This window comes from Eleutherodactylus coqui, chromosome 4 (assembly GCF_035609145.1).
Source record: "Eleutherodactylus coqui strain aEleCoq1 chromosome 4, aEleCoq1.hap1, whole genome shotgun sequence".
Taxonomy (NCBI): Eukaryota; Metazoa; Chordata; class Amphibia; order Anura; family Eleutherodactylidae; genus Eleutherodactylus; species Eleutherodactylus coqui.
In genome coordinates, this window is record NC_089840.1 from 117,635,814 (window position 1) to 117,651,834 (window position 16,021).

The following is a 16,021-nucleotide window of genomic DNA, read 5'->3' on the forward strand; positions in this document are numbered from 1 at the left end:
CTATTAGATGTGTTTTTTTGCACGTGCCTATTTAGCGCTAAAACCACGCTCGTGTGAACAAGGCCTTCCATTGCCATTTCTGGTCTACTCCTGTAGAGGTATTGTTCCATCTTTCTTATTTGCATATTTCCTAGAGAATCCTGGATGGCCTTATAAGTCTCCTCATTCACCTAGATGTCTCCTCACACATCACCTGGGGGGTCTCCTTAAAGAGAGAGAATACATTCTTGACCCACGTCAGAGGCCTCTCACGAGCAGAGCCAGAAACCTACTGCACGCTGATGAGGGGCAAAACCCCCGAAACAGCTCTGTGTATGGTAATTCCTAGTCATTGTTACAAGGCTTGTATAAAGAGTCTGCCATTACCTCTACAGCACCACCTATTGGAAGACAGCATTCCTGCAATTTATTGTTCCATTTGCATATTTCCAAGAGGAGCATGGATGGTCTTCTCACTCACCTTCTAGATCCTCTCCTTAAGCAGAAACAATTCTCTTGTTGACCCACCTCTTTTACTCCTAGAAATGAAGAAACTGACGAGTGGATGTGCCTCCTAAGCAGTGTGACACTGTCAGATCTAATTGTGTCCATGTTGCACTTTGAATCATATGTATCCAAAATTCTAGAGCACACAATGTAGGGTTAAAATCATTCATTTTTGTATGATAATGCAGACATAAAATAATTTGATAGTAACTTTAAAGGCTTTCTACATCTTTGCAACTATTTTTTTTTTTCTCCATTGCAAAATAAAGAAAAACTGTCAAACTGTCTTATGTGTAGCGCCCTCATACAGACCCGTGCATACCACAATCATGTAGTTTCTGCTCCATGTTCAAGGTACAGACAAACCATGTATGTAGTCCCATACTGAAGTTGTGTACTGTAATTCCCACACAAACATCTGAGCATTTATCGTACAATTCCACTTTGCACAGCTCCACAACTGTGAAGGGGCTGAGATACACCGGCCAGAGCACTAACACAAGAACAGGAATGCCCACTGCGGTCAGAACCTGCAGCTGGACATGCACTTATGACAAAGGCCTTGAAAGTAAAAAGCAACACGTAAATCACACAACAATATAGTGCAACTCGACCTGCTCTGGGAACAAAGAGGTACGTGCCCCTTAATGTGTACATAATGGTTAACTGAACAGTATTCCAAAGCAGGCTGATACTATATATTCCTGGATCTGATTCCTAAGGGATACATTATTGTAAACTTCATGAGTGCAAATCTATACTTTCTCACTAGAAATGGTAACGTGCCGCAGCGATGTTGTCCTCATGCAGATAACTGAACTGGGTTCTGGGGAAAAGCAAAATTAGAAAAATGCAAATCAATAGGTTTTATGTTCATTTTAGTTCCCCCATAAACACAGATTCTGACAGCTAGTCATGGACAGATTCAGCCAACTTCCCAAGCCAAAGGCTTCATTTAGACCTGGGGTGTCAAACTTATTTTCAGCGAGGGCCCCATCAGCTTAAAAGCTGCTTTCAAAGAGTAGTCTCAGTAAAAAATAGTGTTCCCCATAGTGGCCCCAAGGTAAGCGTCTCTCATAGAGGTGGTCCCAGTAGTAATAGGGTTCCCCATACTTACCCCAATACTAAGTGTCCCTCATATAGTTGGCCCTAGTATTAATAGGGGCTACACTGGTAACAGTAGTAATAGGGTTCCCCATACTGGCCCCAATAGTAAGTGTCCCTCCTATAGGTGGCCCCAGTAGTAATATGGTTCCCCATACTAGCCCCAATAGTAAGCGTCCCTCATAGAGGTGGCCCCAGTAGTAATAGGGTTCCCCATACTTACCCCAATAGTAAGTGTCCCTAATATAGGTGGCCTCGGTAGTAATAGTGGCTACACTGGTAACAGTAGTAATAGGGTTCCCCATACTGGCCCCAATAGTAAGCGTCCCTCATAGAGGTGGCCCCAGTAGTAATAGTGGCTGCAATGGTGACAGTAGTAATAGGGTTCCCCATACTGGCCCCAATAGTAAGCGTCCCTCATAGAGGTGGCCCCAGTAGTAATAGCGGCTACACTGGTAAAAGTAGTGATAGGGTTCCCCATACTGGCCCCAATAATGAGTGCCCCTCCTATAGGTGGCCCCAGTAGTAATATGGTTCCCCATACTAGCCCCAATAGTAAGCGTCCCTCATAGAGGTGGCCCCAGTAGTAATAGGGTTCCCCATATTAGCCCCAATAGTAAGCTTCCCTCATAGAGGTGGCCCCAGTAGTAATAGTGGCTGCAATGGTGACAGCAGTAATAGGGTTCCCCATACTGGCCCCAATAGTAAGTGTCCCTCATGTAGGTGGCCCCTCCCAATTTGGGTGTGACATCTGGAATGCACTCCGTTAAACACCCGTATGGATGAGGCCTTAGCTGTCTTGTCACGAATGAACACTCAAAACTTGTACTGTCCATGTGTGGCACATAATGAGTTTAATCCGGATTGGATACATTAGTTTACAGCAGTGGCACAAGACAAATTACTGCAAATTATATACAATTTAACATATGCACTACATCTCAAAAGAAGACAACAGGATTGAAGCTGCGAGAAAGAAATGTGATTTTTGTTTTCACGTCCTTTTTCTTTCTTCCTCACGAGAAGATCCGACACGTAAGTTTTCTTCTTAATTACTATACAGTACTTCTTGTATTGGTACATATTGATTGCCTGGTAATTGCTTTGCTCACTGGTAATGCTAAAAAGTAAAGCAATCGAGAGAACAGATTTTTTTTTTTTTTGCAATCAAAGACAACAAAGAAAACGGGCTTCGCCATATGGTAAAAAAAAAAATGACACAGATGCTCCTGTCAGGAAATGAAAACCTTGGAAAAGACATAGAATAGAACAATTACATTGAAACATTTAAAACAACTCTATCTTTTACACAGCTAGGTCACTTTTCTAGGGCCTATTTTAGGCCAAACCTACACATATGTATCCACAAAAATATTTGTTGGGTATGACTGCTCTTCGTTCTGAGGGATGCGGAATAACCTCCAAGGAGACTGGCAGTGAACATGTTAATAAACTGCTGAGATATCTCAAAAGGTGGATTTTTTAGTGTTTTTTTTTTTGTATGTTTTTGCTTATCAGGAAAGTCCAGTCAAATGTCTTTGGCTCTCAGTGTCTTTTCGCTGCTGGAGAAGTTACACATCAAGAGAAAGGAATGCTTCTTGTGCAAATTGTATCTCATAACTCACACGTAGGAACAAACAAGCATGCTGCAGCGAGTCCATTACCCGTTCCGGCAATGAACTCCCTGAAAGGCAGCAAAGGGTAGATCAATGCTCATCATTACACACCTCAGCTTCACATTTCAAGCTCAAGTAGTGGCAATTTGATTGTCACACGATGCCCTGATGTATGTGTTACAATCTTAACATGATAAGAGATAGTAACGATTCGCTAGAAAGCCACATGGTCTATGGCCTTTAACTAAAGTGAGCGAAGCTGAGGATGGTAGAAGAATTAGATGGCAGGTAGCCGGCAGGTCATACGTAATGCCAAAAAAGGCAATGAGGTGATAGATCTGCTTTGATTTCAAGGTTATATGGAACACATTGGTATAGATTGTGGCTTGGCTACATACGGAGCTCAAGTCATTGGCTAGAAAGAAATTGGAAACGTTGATGGAAAGACAATGAATGGCGATTTAGAAAAGGGCAGTTATCTCTGTAGTGGCATCCCCACTAAATTCTATACTATCTAGTCTACTAACAAAGATATAATGCAGAATGGTAGTCATTGGAAATACACATTGAGGGTTAACATGTTTCTATAGATTGGAGTCACTTCATTGAATGCATCTTCGTAATATAAGGTTCTTCTTGGAAATTTCCTTTAGGGACCTTTCACATGGGCCACAATTAGAGCACAGAGTGCACCCTAAATCTGCACCTTTAAAAGGCTGCTGTAAATTCTGCACCAAAGCCCGCAAGTCTGAGTTTGATACGTAATTGCAAGTCTCGTTGCGGATATGAGTTTGATACAAAATTGTAAGCCTCACTGAGGATATGATTTTGATTGCCATTTTCAATTAAAAATCAATATGGAGCCTGTGGATTTTGATGAAGAATTTACAGCGGCTTGCACGCTAATTGCGCCTGTGTGATAGCACCCCCAGGTGGTGGGAGCAGTTTGATAACATTTCGTACTCTACATCCTTGCTGAACAGACCCTTACTGCTGTTTACTGAGACCTGTTGTCTGTCATAGACTCTTGGCAACCACCAAGCAGCATATGTCCGCTTGAGATTTTTCTTTTAGCCTTGCATGGTCTTGCAATGCTCCAACAGCTAACGGGAGCCTTCTCGTAGTATAGTATTGAAAAATCATATATTTCCAATGAGTGGCGTAACTTGAAGCCTCTGGGCCCCATCCTGAAATCTGGAACAGGGCCTCCAACCATCATGTTATTTGTAGTATTGGTCTCCTCATAAGGGGTAGACAAACTGTTGGACCCCCTCAGCCCCCAGGGCTGAGATGTGACCACAACTTTTGTACCCCGTATAGCTACACCACTGTCTCCAATGGTGACTATTAAAGAGGATCTCGAAAGAGGTTGACTTTATAAGATATCGTAATAGCACTATATTAGCAACGGCACCCACTTAGCAGCCCTCATCACATTATATTAGCCAACAGAAGAAGACCTAAACCATTCACCAACCCCCTTTTCGTAAAGCAGGTATTGACTGTGTCAGGTGATCCGTCTCAAAAAATAAGAGTGCTATCATATGGCAATATTTCTCAACTGCAAAGCGCATATGGAGAAGCTCTGATTGTGGCTGGCACCTGTACATATGAATTCGAACAGCATGATCAGTGCAGGTGCCGACCACAATCAGCAGAGCTCCACTCGTTTTCACCTGCAGAGAAATGTTGCTGCACAACAGCCGCCTTAGGGCGCATTCACACGAATGATGTTCTCACGCAAGTTTTGTTCAAAATGCACAAAAATCGCAAGAATATGAAATCCATTATTTTGAATGTATTCATTCACACAAGCAATTTTTTTTTTTTGCTGCAAGGTAAAAAAAAAAAAAATCGCAGCATGTTCTATCTTTTGGAGTTTCCTATGATCACATCACCCCTTGTTTTTAATGGGACTTTGAAAGACATCACAAGGCACTCGCATGCTGTGTGATGTGCATGCAAGTGTGACGTTTCTCATTGAATACGTGAAACATTCGCATGAGGATCACAATTTCACAGAAGTGATGCAATGCAATTTTTAATCAAAAATGCTTTACATCACCGTCAAAATCGCACGGTAGCAGGCAGGAGTTTTTCCACCCAATATCGCACTTGCCCATGTGAATGGAGCCTTGGGGCTCCTACCCACTAGCGAAAGACTTTCCTGGGGTGCGAGAGTGAGTGAAAATGCATGATTATAAAACCAATGATTTTCAATGGTTTCATTCCCATTTGCGATGTCTTCACTCAAAGCTCGCAGCGCTAAGAAAAAGCTGCACTATCGCCCATTGTTCGCAATGGGGCTGGCAGCAGCAGCGTCGGCCCCATTGAAAACATAGGGACTACATGGCGCTACCCTGACACAGCTGTGACAGCTGTGGCAGGGGATTCCTTCATCCCTGCGGAGACCAGGGATGCAGGACATACGCTGCAAGCTCCCATAGACTTCTTTGGGAGGGGGGAAAGAGTCACCCTGCGTACAACGCTAGGAAAATAAGACAGCTCACCCTAATTAAGAATTATTAGTCATTCCGAGGATTTCTGCTGATCGCTGGTTTTCAACGATTCAGCATATTTTTTTGCCTATACACAGCAGCTCCCCATGTGAATGGCGTGAAATACGCGAATAAAGATCGGGACTCGATCGCGGCAACTCTTCATTCATGCGATTATATGGCGCATACAGGCGAACATAAAAACACATACAGTCGTGTGAAGGAGGCCTTAGGGTGCCTGTATGCAGCACCTAGGCTTGCTATTATGTGCAGGTGTCACATGGCAGTTAGTGGTGATCTACCTGCTGGTACAGAGGACATCCACAATGCGTATGGGCACCGTTAGACAGAAGGAGAGTGCTGCTTTGCATACACAGTAAGTCTCCCGTCAGCCATTGAATAGATGCTATAGGGTTATCACATAGATACCCAAACATAAAAACTTCATTCTCCAAGAGGCAGAACTGTACCAAGTCCCCCGAACTCTTCATTTATACTACTGCTGTTCTCTTATGGGACCCGTTTAGTCTCCAATGCACCACCCATAGTCTGTCTTCACAAGGGTATTCTGAACAAAGACATTTCTGGCCGTCTTGTGCTAGGCTACAAACGTCCTTGGCCAAAATACCCCATTAAATACATTATTTTTTCTGGTATGAGACTACTTTTTCTTGTTTATTTTGTTGCATTTCTGTTTTCTCTTTCACGGTTCTCTCCCTCACTGTCATCCGTTCAAGGAAATTGACAGCAGAGTGATGGTGGAGGGGACATTGTTCAAAAACTCTGCCAATGAGTGGATGCTAATTCTGATGCAGGACTGTTTCACCGAGAGCGTTGTGGGAACAATAGATTGCTGACATCCAGAAAGAAAGCATTAAGGCCCCTTTACACGGCACAAATATTGTGCGAATAATGGTTAGGTCAATTGTTTTTGCTTACTAATTCTTCAGGCGGTGGCTGAACAATCACCAATAAATCGTTAGATTCTCGCTGATTGGATCTTTTATGTGCACCTAAAAATCATCATTTGTCTACTGCAAATCTTTTTGTATAAACAAGCATCATAAAGAGTTGCCGATTAGAAAGAAGTGGCAGAAGGGTTGACTGGAGGTGACAAAGTACGGTAATTGACCAATTATTGTAGAGTGTCTAGTGAATGATCTACGATTGCTACTTGACCGCTCGCCGCATTCTTATTTCCAATTTATCTGGCAATGTAAAAGGGCCTTAAATTACAATAAAACTAAATGTATGATAAAACTAGTAGGAATTAAGATAAAACAATATAGCCGATTCTACCTACCTTCGAATGATACATTAAACATGGCCCTCCATCATACAAGCCTCCTAGAGAAAGATGACTGTCCATACATTTTATCTTCAGGAACTCATTTCTTCTATTTGGGTCTTCTATATGGGTTTTGAAACGATCATAAACTAACAACAGGGCTTATGCTAGCAGAGGTTGTATCGCTGATAACAGCTCAACACCTACAATCCATCAATCATCGACATGACTTAACACACATTTATATACTAGTCCATAATGGACATTTCCGTGGTCAAAACTACCGACCTGAGCTTTTGTTGGTCATAACAGTTCTTGTGACTTCCGTTCTGAATAGATGTTGCAATGCTACAAAATACAGCCGGTGTGGTTTGTTATACATGCTGGAAAGAATGATGTGTAGATCATGTGACATATGCCTTAAAGCAGGAGCCTAGCTAAGGGCTTGTGGGCCTGGATGCAAAAGTTCAGTATGGGAGCCCTTCCACAACTTTTCTCTGCATCTTTAGGTCTCTGAAGAAGCCCGTCATTGCGACACTAGCAGAGAATGTTGCTAGACTCTTAGAAGATTGGTAAAGGTACAGCCATGACTGACTCTTAGGGTGGTGTCACATCGTGACATTTTCTTGGCAGACTGTTTTTGCACGCTGATTTGCCATTGCCTTTCCCAATCATTTTTTACCCCCCAGCAAGCTGGGTACTCATTTTACCGACCTCGGAAGGATAGAAGGCTGAGTCAACCTTGAGCCGGCTACCTGAACCAACCTTAGAAGATTAGACAGGGGCTAAAAGTACAAAGTCCTATGAAGAATCTGCAACATAGCCCCCGAACCATCCATTTGCCATTTATAATACTGGCTCCAGGGCCCGGTAGTGACTGCAACCTCTGCACCCCCTATAGCTATGCCCCTGCGGTAAAAGGTCTTTTTAACGGCACTAATGGATTTTCTTACCCTTTTTGCTACCCTGTAATGAAATCGACAGCAAGATCCTAGTCCATCAGCACTATGCAGCTGTGCTGGCCATTGAATTAGGAGTGCAACATGACTGATTTGCAACATGCTCTTTCCTGTTGCGCTACATATCTGGTGAAACGTCACATTTTATGAGCATCTTGTGTCTATTCAAAGCTAGAAACCCTGTGAAGGTCTGACTTCATACTAGTAAAATGAAACGGATGCCTGCATCGGCAGGGAAACATTTGTATGAAAGGAAGAATAGACTAGTGTATATATATATATATATATATATATATATATAGATGTATAGAAAAATAGTCTCCTATAACAGCACACTGGTGCACGGTCAGTCTGTTATCCGAGTAACACCTGAGGTGCGGAGCCACAATAGATCTATGCAAAAACATCAAGGAATGGTTACAGTATTTACACTGAACTCGAAAGATCCAGATTACGCCCTATTAAGAAAACTCGTTTACTCCGTCCAGGGTGCCTGAATTCATTGTGATTGGATACCGGGGAGAACCCCTACCGTGTACTTTTCTAACTTTTTTGTATAGGCTTTTTACAGAACTCGCAGTTTCTTCTGCTTCGGAATTGAAAGAAACGATAAAGCAGAAAACAAACGGGGATGCGTAACTAAATGCTAGCAAAGAGGTTTTCATATTTTTCTCTTTTTTTTCCTTTTTTTGATATGATTCACGAATATGTTTTTTTTTTCTTCACAGACATAATACCTGACAACATCACAGTCTGCACTGCTTGGACGTAAGAAGGCTAATACAAAAAAATTCTCTAAGGATTAAGAACATCAGCAAGGGAAGATGAGTGTGAGGGTGTGTGTGCTCGCATCTACAATGTGCCCGTCCTGAAATGTGCTAGGAGCTATTCTGTTCTCTGAACAGTTCAATGTCCACTCTCACAGAAAATGCAGGAAAATAGAATTTTCTTTGACCAGTTTTCCCAAAGCCCACCCCAACCCCTAAGTCCGACCTTTTATCAGAAACACAAAACTTTTGTGTCATTTTGGTTGCTTGCAGATTCTCTTACAAGAAGAAAATTGCATTGGTTTGTCCCTGTTCCCCTTCGACGACCTTCAAAAATTACTTCTTGTCAATCCCTTATTTTTATAGATTTTTTTTTGTAAGATGAGTCATTTTCTTCATGAATAAATATTATCCACTGAAAACCTTAAAAAAAGGTGTTTAGACACAGTGTTGTCAATTTGCTTTTCGTGTTAACTCCTTGACTTGCCATGAAACTTCCTAGCAGCCAACATCAAAAATATACATAACCCTATAGGCATGAGTATAGGTGTATATGTATATAGCCAGTGCTCCTTCATGAATTTTTCCATGGTGGTAAATGGCAAGTTTAGCAGAAGCTTTGTCACTTCTTCACTGCTAATTCCACTATTTTGCAGCAAAAAAGGACACGACACGGCAGCCTCGATTCGCTATGCTAGTTACAGTGTTTTTTTTACAACGCGGAGACTTTTACAACGTTGCTTGCACTGTGAATGTTTGTGGTGCGTCCAGGTGGGCTTGCGGGTCGGTTCTCGCCTTCGGGTGTCAGAGCTGGGGGAGTTGGGATGCTAATGATCGCTGTTGTGATCTGTGCAGACTTGCAGTTTGATCTTAAGCCATCGTCTGACTTCAGGTTCAGGCTGGATCGACTGGAAGATAGAAAATAGTTCAGCTGGTAGAAAGTAGAAAGAAAAGGCTGAAAGTGTTAATAAAGTCGCCGGATGCTTTGTACTGTTCTGGGCCGTCGTACGGTAATTCGGAGCACTTGAAAAGTCTCTCCTACAGAGCCATGATCGCTACATTTCAGGAATGCTGACAGAGCTGTCATGATTCTTGGCATCACGGGGAGGATGCGTTCAATGAATCACAGCTTCAGCTTTTTGCATTTGATTTCTTTTAAAGGAGTCCAGATTTGTTTAATATGCGAGGCAGGCAATTTTACTTTTGATGATTTTTGCTTTTTTCTATATAGCTATTATTTTGCATTAGCCAGAAATTGGGACTCTCACAAGTAAGTACACTGCCTTATTAATGGGCTAGGTGAATCCGTCATAATACGGTATGTTTAATCTTTCCTTGATAGATTTAGACTCTGTTTATAGTTTTGCTTGAAATTTCCGCTCTTCTGCTCCATCATGGAACAGAACAATGAAAAAAAAACGGCAGGTGATGAGAAGCAGTAGCGCTTGACGGAACCCATTGACAATAATTATTGTAGTTCCATCCAGTTTCCATTTTATATTTTTGTTTCAAATTTCTGTTACATCATGGAATAGAAAAACGAAAAAAACGGCAAACCGATCTGTCAGGTGATGAAGACCAGTGCCGCTTGACGGAAGCCATTGACTAGAATTATTGTACTTGCCTCCAGTTTCCATTTTATATTTTTGTTTGAAATTTCCGATCTGCTGCTCCATCATGGAATAGAAGAACAGAAAAAAAAACCGGCACACCGCCACTGTCAGTTGAGGAAAACCAGTAGAACTTGATGGAACCCATTGACTCTAATTATTGTTCTATCCAGTCTCACTGCATGTCCTATCTTTGGGCGATCTCTCAGAACGCATTGCCCATTGTTTTCAATGGGGTCAGCAAAAGCATCACACGGCGTGCAAGGTGCATGTGATTGCAATGGTTTGCGAGGTTTTCCATTGAAAACAATGGGAAATGCCTGTCAATCCTTTGTGGAGGATCGCTACTTCCTTGAAGTGATGCCAGGCATTTTTGACACCAAAGCGCATTGCATCTTCTGGGGAATCTGACGTTTCTGAAACAGATATTGCGCTTGCCCGTGTGAAATTAGCCTTAGGGAGAGGTGGGAGAAGACTTATATGGTAATGCATGCTCCTCTTTATGCAAATGAGAACAGGAAACAATGCCTCTACAATGCAAACCCCCCCAAAATAGGCAGGTTATCTTTTCTTCTAGAGAAGAATATTCCCAGTCATTGTCACAAGACTGGCTAAAGGGCCAGACATTGACTTGCAGGAATAATACCTTCTAATAGATGGCGCTGTAGAGGCATTGTTCCATCTTTCCATTTGAATACATTTCCCAGAGACACATGCATGGCCTTATAATTCTTCTCACACCTTCTAGGTTCTCTCCCTAAGGCCCGCCTCACACAGGTGTATGATTACCGCCTATTACGCGTGCACAGGCAATCAATAACATTGCCTTATGCAGTTTCACTCACATTAGCGTGTCGAAATTGCGTAATACGCAAGTGCAAAAAAGAACACAGCATGTTCTCTATATACGTGTGCCCATACTGCAATTACTGCACAACTCTGCTGTACAGGCTCACTGGGTTCTGTGTGGGTGGAGATATATTCCCCTAAATTCAGGCTTCTAAGGCCGGCTGCACACAGGCAATAAAAACACATGAGATTTGTGCGTTGTGAGACGCACAAAACCCGCAAAAATAAAACCCCATTCAAAAGAATACACATGAGCGATGTTTTCCTGCATGGCTCTGCGATGTGATGTGGGAGACACATTGTGGCATGTTCTATCTTGCTGCGTGCTCTCGCATCGCAGCCACATTGCTTTCAAGGGGACCGGTGGCAACAGCGGCTGCCACATTGAAAGTAATGGGAGAAACCCCACGATCCTCAGCCATGGCTGTGACAGCCGCGCCGGTGGATCCCTGCATCCCCGACAGGATGTGAAGCTGTTCTGTCATGAAATACCTCGCATGTATGGGGATTTCACATCGGTAGGAGCGTGATATTGGTGCGGGATTCACAGCCCCATATCGTGCTCGCCCGTATGTAGTTAGACTAAAGGAGAATATCCCTATTGGGGAATGCATAAAAACCTTAACAGCAGAATTCTGACTTAGAATAGTCACACATTTTCATGCAAGTCCCACTTTCTCAAAAATGTGTAACTTTTCAGCTGTTTCTGCCGCTCTTACCACTTTTGTAAAGAGTGGGTGGGGCTTGATGAGAGGGGGCGTGGCTTGCCATGGCATATCAAATTCATTATAATTTACTTCAGAAACTGGAATAAATTACAGTACAGATCTATGGCAGATTTGATTTGCCATAAATTTCTGCAAGTGGCGCACAGCCACCACAGGATGTGCCAGAATGAATCCGTGGCACATCTTACTCTGTGTAATCACCGGTCCCCCACAGAGTCTAATAGAACCCAATTTTTATTCTGTAATATTTTTGCAGAAAAAATTTGTCATAAAAAACCTCCGTTGTACATGCGTGCGTGAGTCTGTAACAGCATTAAAGGAGTTGTCTATGTCGTTAGAAGGATCTTATCACAAGGTGTCTCCCTATCATCTGTGGGGAAACCTTAGTAATGCCTGGATTAGACACAACGAGCGATAATCGTTGTGTGCATTTAGAGGGCAAAGTGATCGCTCTTACAGCAGTTTGATTGACAGTTTTGATCGATCACTTTGTACTACGAGCGGGGCATACAGAAGAAAAGTGGGGCCGCTTGTCTTCTGCATCCATCGGTTCTCTTTTTGTGATACAGCTGAGCGCTCCGAGCAGGGTATGCAGAATACAGCTAGACCCCCGTGTTCTTCATCCCCCAGCTGTTCAGGGAGCGCTCAGCTGGTATACAGCTGTGCGCTCCGTGTGGAGTATGCAGAACACACTGCTTGACCACTGTGTTTGCCATATCCCAACTGTGTTCATGGAGCGGGATATAGCTGAAACAATAGTATCAGCGGTTTCCCACTGTGAATTCCCAATAAGGCTGATAGTTCTCTCTCAGCATGCTGAAAGGCAATGATCAGCGACTGCCTAACGAAAACTGCACAATGTCAGTGCAGTTAGACCCAACGATTCTTGCTCAAAAGACGGCTTTTAGCAATTTTTAAGAGAATCGTTGTGTCTAAACCAGCCTTAATTCCTGCATATTGGCACACCAAAACGCCACATTGAAGTCAACGGGGATGAACAATACGCAACATGAACACTGCGTAATTGCGCAGGAAGAAGAACACATCTTGAACTCATTAGAATAATTGGCCATTTCAATGGCTGGGAGCATCAGAGCTTTTTTTTTTTTGCAGATGCCTTGTGCGCAAAAAGTACAGTAAAATATGCTGATGCACATGCAAAAAAGCAACGTTCGTTCAGCGATGCTCATGTGCATGAAATTATGCATACACTTGTGTGAAGCCGGTCTAAGGCTAATTTCACACCGGTGAGAGTGATCTCGGGCTGTAAACCTGGCCCAATATCGCACTCGCCAACATGCAATGTCCTTACGGATGCGCTGTGTTTTTGTGTTAAAAATGCCTTGCATCACTTAAGGGAAGTAGCGATCCTAAAAGCCGCGGAGGAGGATCGCGGATTGTTTCCTATTTTTTCAATAGGAAACCTCACATCGCACGGCACTTGCGTGCACCTCGAACACCGTGGAATGATTTGCTGGCCCCATTGAAAACAATGGGCAATGCAAGGCGTTGAGAGGGAACGCCCAAAGATAGGACATGATTTCTTTCCTGACCGGCGAGACGGGAAAAAATTCCTCATGTGTATGACCCCATTCAAAAGAATGGGGTTCAGATTTGTGCGTCTCGCTACACACAAATCTTGCACGATTTTCTTGGTCATGTGAAAGCGGCCTACATTTTCATGGTCACTGCAGCACAACCCCCTGGACAAACGATGTATTACATGGCCTATTGGACATTCGGGATCCTCCGCTCTAGGAACTCAGAATGCCCCAATGGGGCATTAAAAAACTGTTTTTTGGGGGCAGGTAACAGGTATCTTATTTCCCCATTTCCCCAGCCCACCCATATTACAGCTCGCACGATTTTCTAATCTCTCCTTCATTTGTTTTCTCCCCACCAGAGTAGATGATTCATTCGTGTGGCCGCACACAGCAGAGGATGCTGTTCCATGACTGCTTCTTGGCAATATCTTCATCATGAAAATCAAGTTTCCTCCTAATTAATTTTTGTTTCAGGCCAGGTGGTTGTGTGAATGCCAGAACGAGGGATTTGTGTGAGATTTCTTCCTTACTATAGCAGGTTGCAGTTCTTTATAGGTTACTTCTACCATCGGGGTTAGTGGCGCTGACACTGGCATATATTCTTTCCTCAAGATGCATGCATTAGGTAGGAAGTCAAACTAAGCCTGCTGCAGATCACTGATGGTTAGGGAAGACAAATTTTTCTGAAATAAATTTTTTAAGGAATTGCTTTTTATACAATTCCCTAAAAAGTAGGCATTTAACCCCTTAATGACTACCTACTTTTTTTTTTCATTTTTGTTTTTTTTCTCCCCACTTTGAAAAAAATCATAACTCTGTTATTTATCCATCGACGTGGATGTCTGAGGGCTTCTTTTTAAGGGCGACTTGTATTTTTCAGTGTTACATTTAAATGTACCATATAACTTACTGAGAAACGTTTTAAAAATTCTAAGCGGAGTAAGATGGAAAAAAAACACAATTCCGGGATCTTTGGGAGGGGTCTTGTTTCTATAGAGTACACGGCTGCAAAAATGACCGGATAACTTTATTCTATGGGTCAGTTTGATTTCTACGATACCAACTTTATATAGTTTTTTTCTGGATAATCTTAAAAAATAAAACATCTTTAGAATAAAATAAAATTATTTTCTGCTGCCATCTTCTGACAGCCAGAACTTTTTTTTAATGTTTACATACCGTAGTTGTGCGAGGGCTCGTTATTTGCAAGTTATCCTGTAGTTTCTATTGGTAGCATTTTGGTGTACATACTGTTTTTTGATTGCATTTGTTAAACTTTTTCTTGGTGACCAAAAAGCGCAATTCTTGCTTTTTTTTCTATTGACGGATGCAGCAATACCAAATATGTTTTTGTGGGTTTTTTTTACTTTTTTATTAGAACTATGTGAAAAAGGCAATTTAAACTTTTATTACCTTTTTAATTAATTATTATTAATAATAATAATAACAATAATTAATAAAACTTTTTAAAACTGATTTTTACTTTTTATCTTTAGTCCTCAGAGGGGACTTGAACTTGTAATCGGTTGATCACTCCTGCAGTATAATGACTACCACAGTATTACATTATACCATGATCTGACAGGCAATCTATCAAGCCATGCCATAGTCAATCTGCAACGGCAGCCTTGGGAGATTTCATTGCGGGACCCCCAAACTCTAATCGGGGCGTTTAAATGTTTTTCTCAGAAATGACGACATTTAAAGTATTAACTGCCGCAATCATGATCGTGACTGTTGCCGATAGGTGTGAGAAACGGCTGACGCCCACATTGCATAGGGCGGGATCTGCTTCCAATCCCCCTCCATACAACCCCACATGCCCAGGATGTAACTGCATGTCCTGGTACATTAAGGGGTTACTGGGGTTTTCCAGGCAAAGACTATTGATGATCTATCCTTAGGATAGGTCATCAATAGTTGATTGCTGGGGATTTGCCACTCTAGATCTCAGGCAATCAGCTGATTGTCTGACCCGCTGTCATCATCAGTGTCAGAACAGAAAACCTAATAGGCAGCTTCACTCTCATTGAAATCAATGAGGGTGAATCTGGCTGTTCCCTTCTGCTAGGTCATGAAGCATTTTTTAAAAACGTCCAAGAAAAATACAGTCATGTGGATGGATACATATTTACCTTATGGCCCGAAAAACACCCATCAAAGATTAAGCTAAAATACGTCTGAAAGTGGTCTTAGACTCTGGCAGGGCTGATCTGGGTCTGCTGAGACCCAACAGCATTGCTGTGGGCTTCGCCTACCTGTTGTTTTAATGTATCTAGATTCAATGGATACTTGCAGAACAATACAGAATAAGACATTTCTAAACATCCTAAAATTGTCAGCTGTTGATCTTCTACCTTTGGATAAACTGTGTTTGTGTTTTCCAAACACTTCTTCCGTATCGTCTAGTATTTCCTGTCTACTCTGCTTCATTGTACTGGCTTGGTGTATCATAAATCTTCTATTTTTACACACCTTCATTACTTTGTAATCCCTCTTCCCTCTTTGAGACTCGGCCCCCTATTGTGCTCAGAATTGCTTCCACTAACAGCTCTATTTACTAAGCAAGCGG

At 42.3% G+C, this 16,021-nt stretch overlaps 1 protein-coding gene across 2 annotated transcripts in view; it reads right to left on the reverse strand.

Annotated features, from left to right (window-relative positions):
- Nucleotides 1–8,976: 8,976 nt before the first annotated feature.
- The window catches only part of KCND3 (potassium voltage-gated channel subfamily D member 3), a 412,167-nt gene continuing 405,122 nt past the window's right edge, over nt 8,977–16,021 (reverse strand). For both annotated transcript variants that reach the window (XM_066598663.1, XM_066598662.1), the window contains one exon: nt 8,977–9,626. In XM_066598663.1, the coding sequence (XP_066454760.1) occupies nt 9,431–9,626 (196 nt within the window). In that variant the 3' untranslated portion in view covers nt 8,977–9,430. The remainder of the gene's footprint in view (nt 9,627–16,021) is intronic.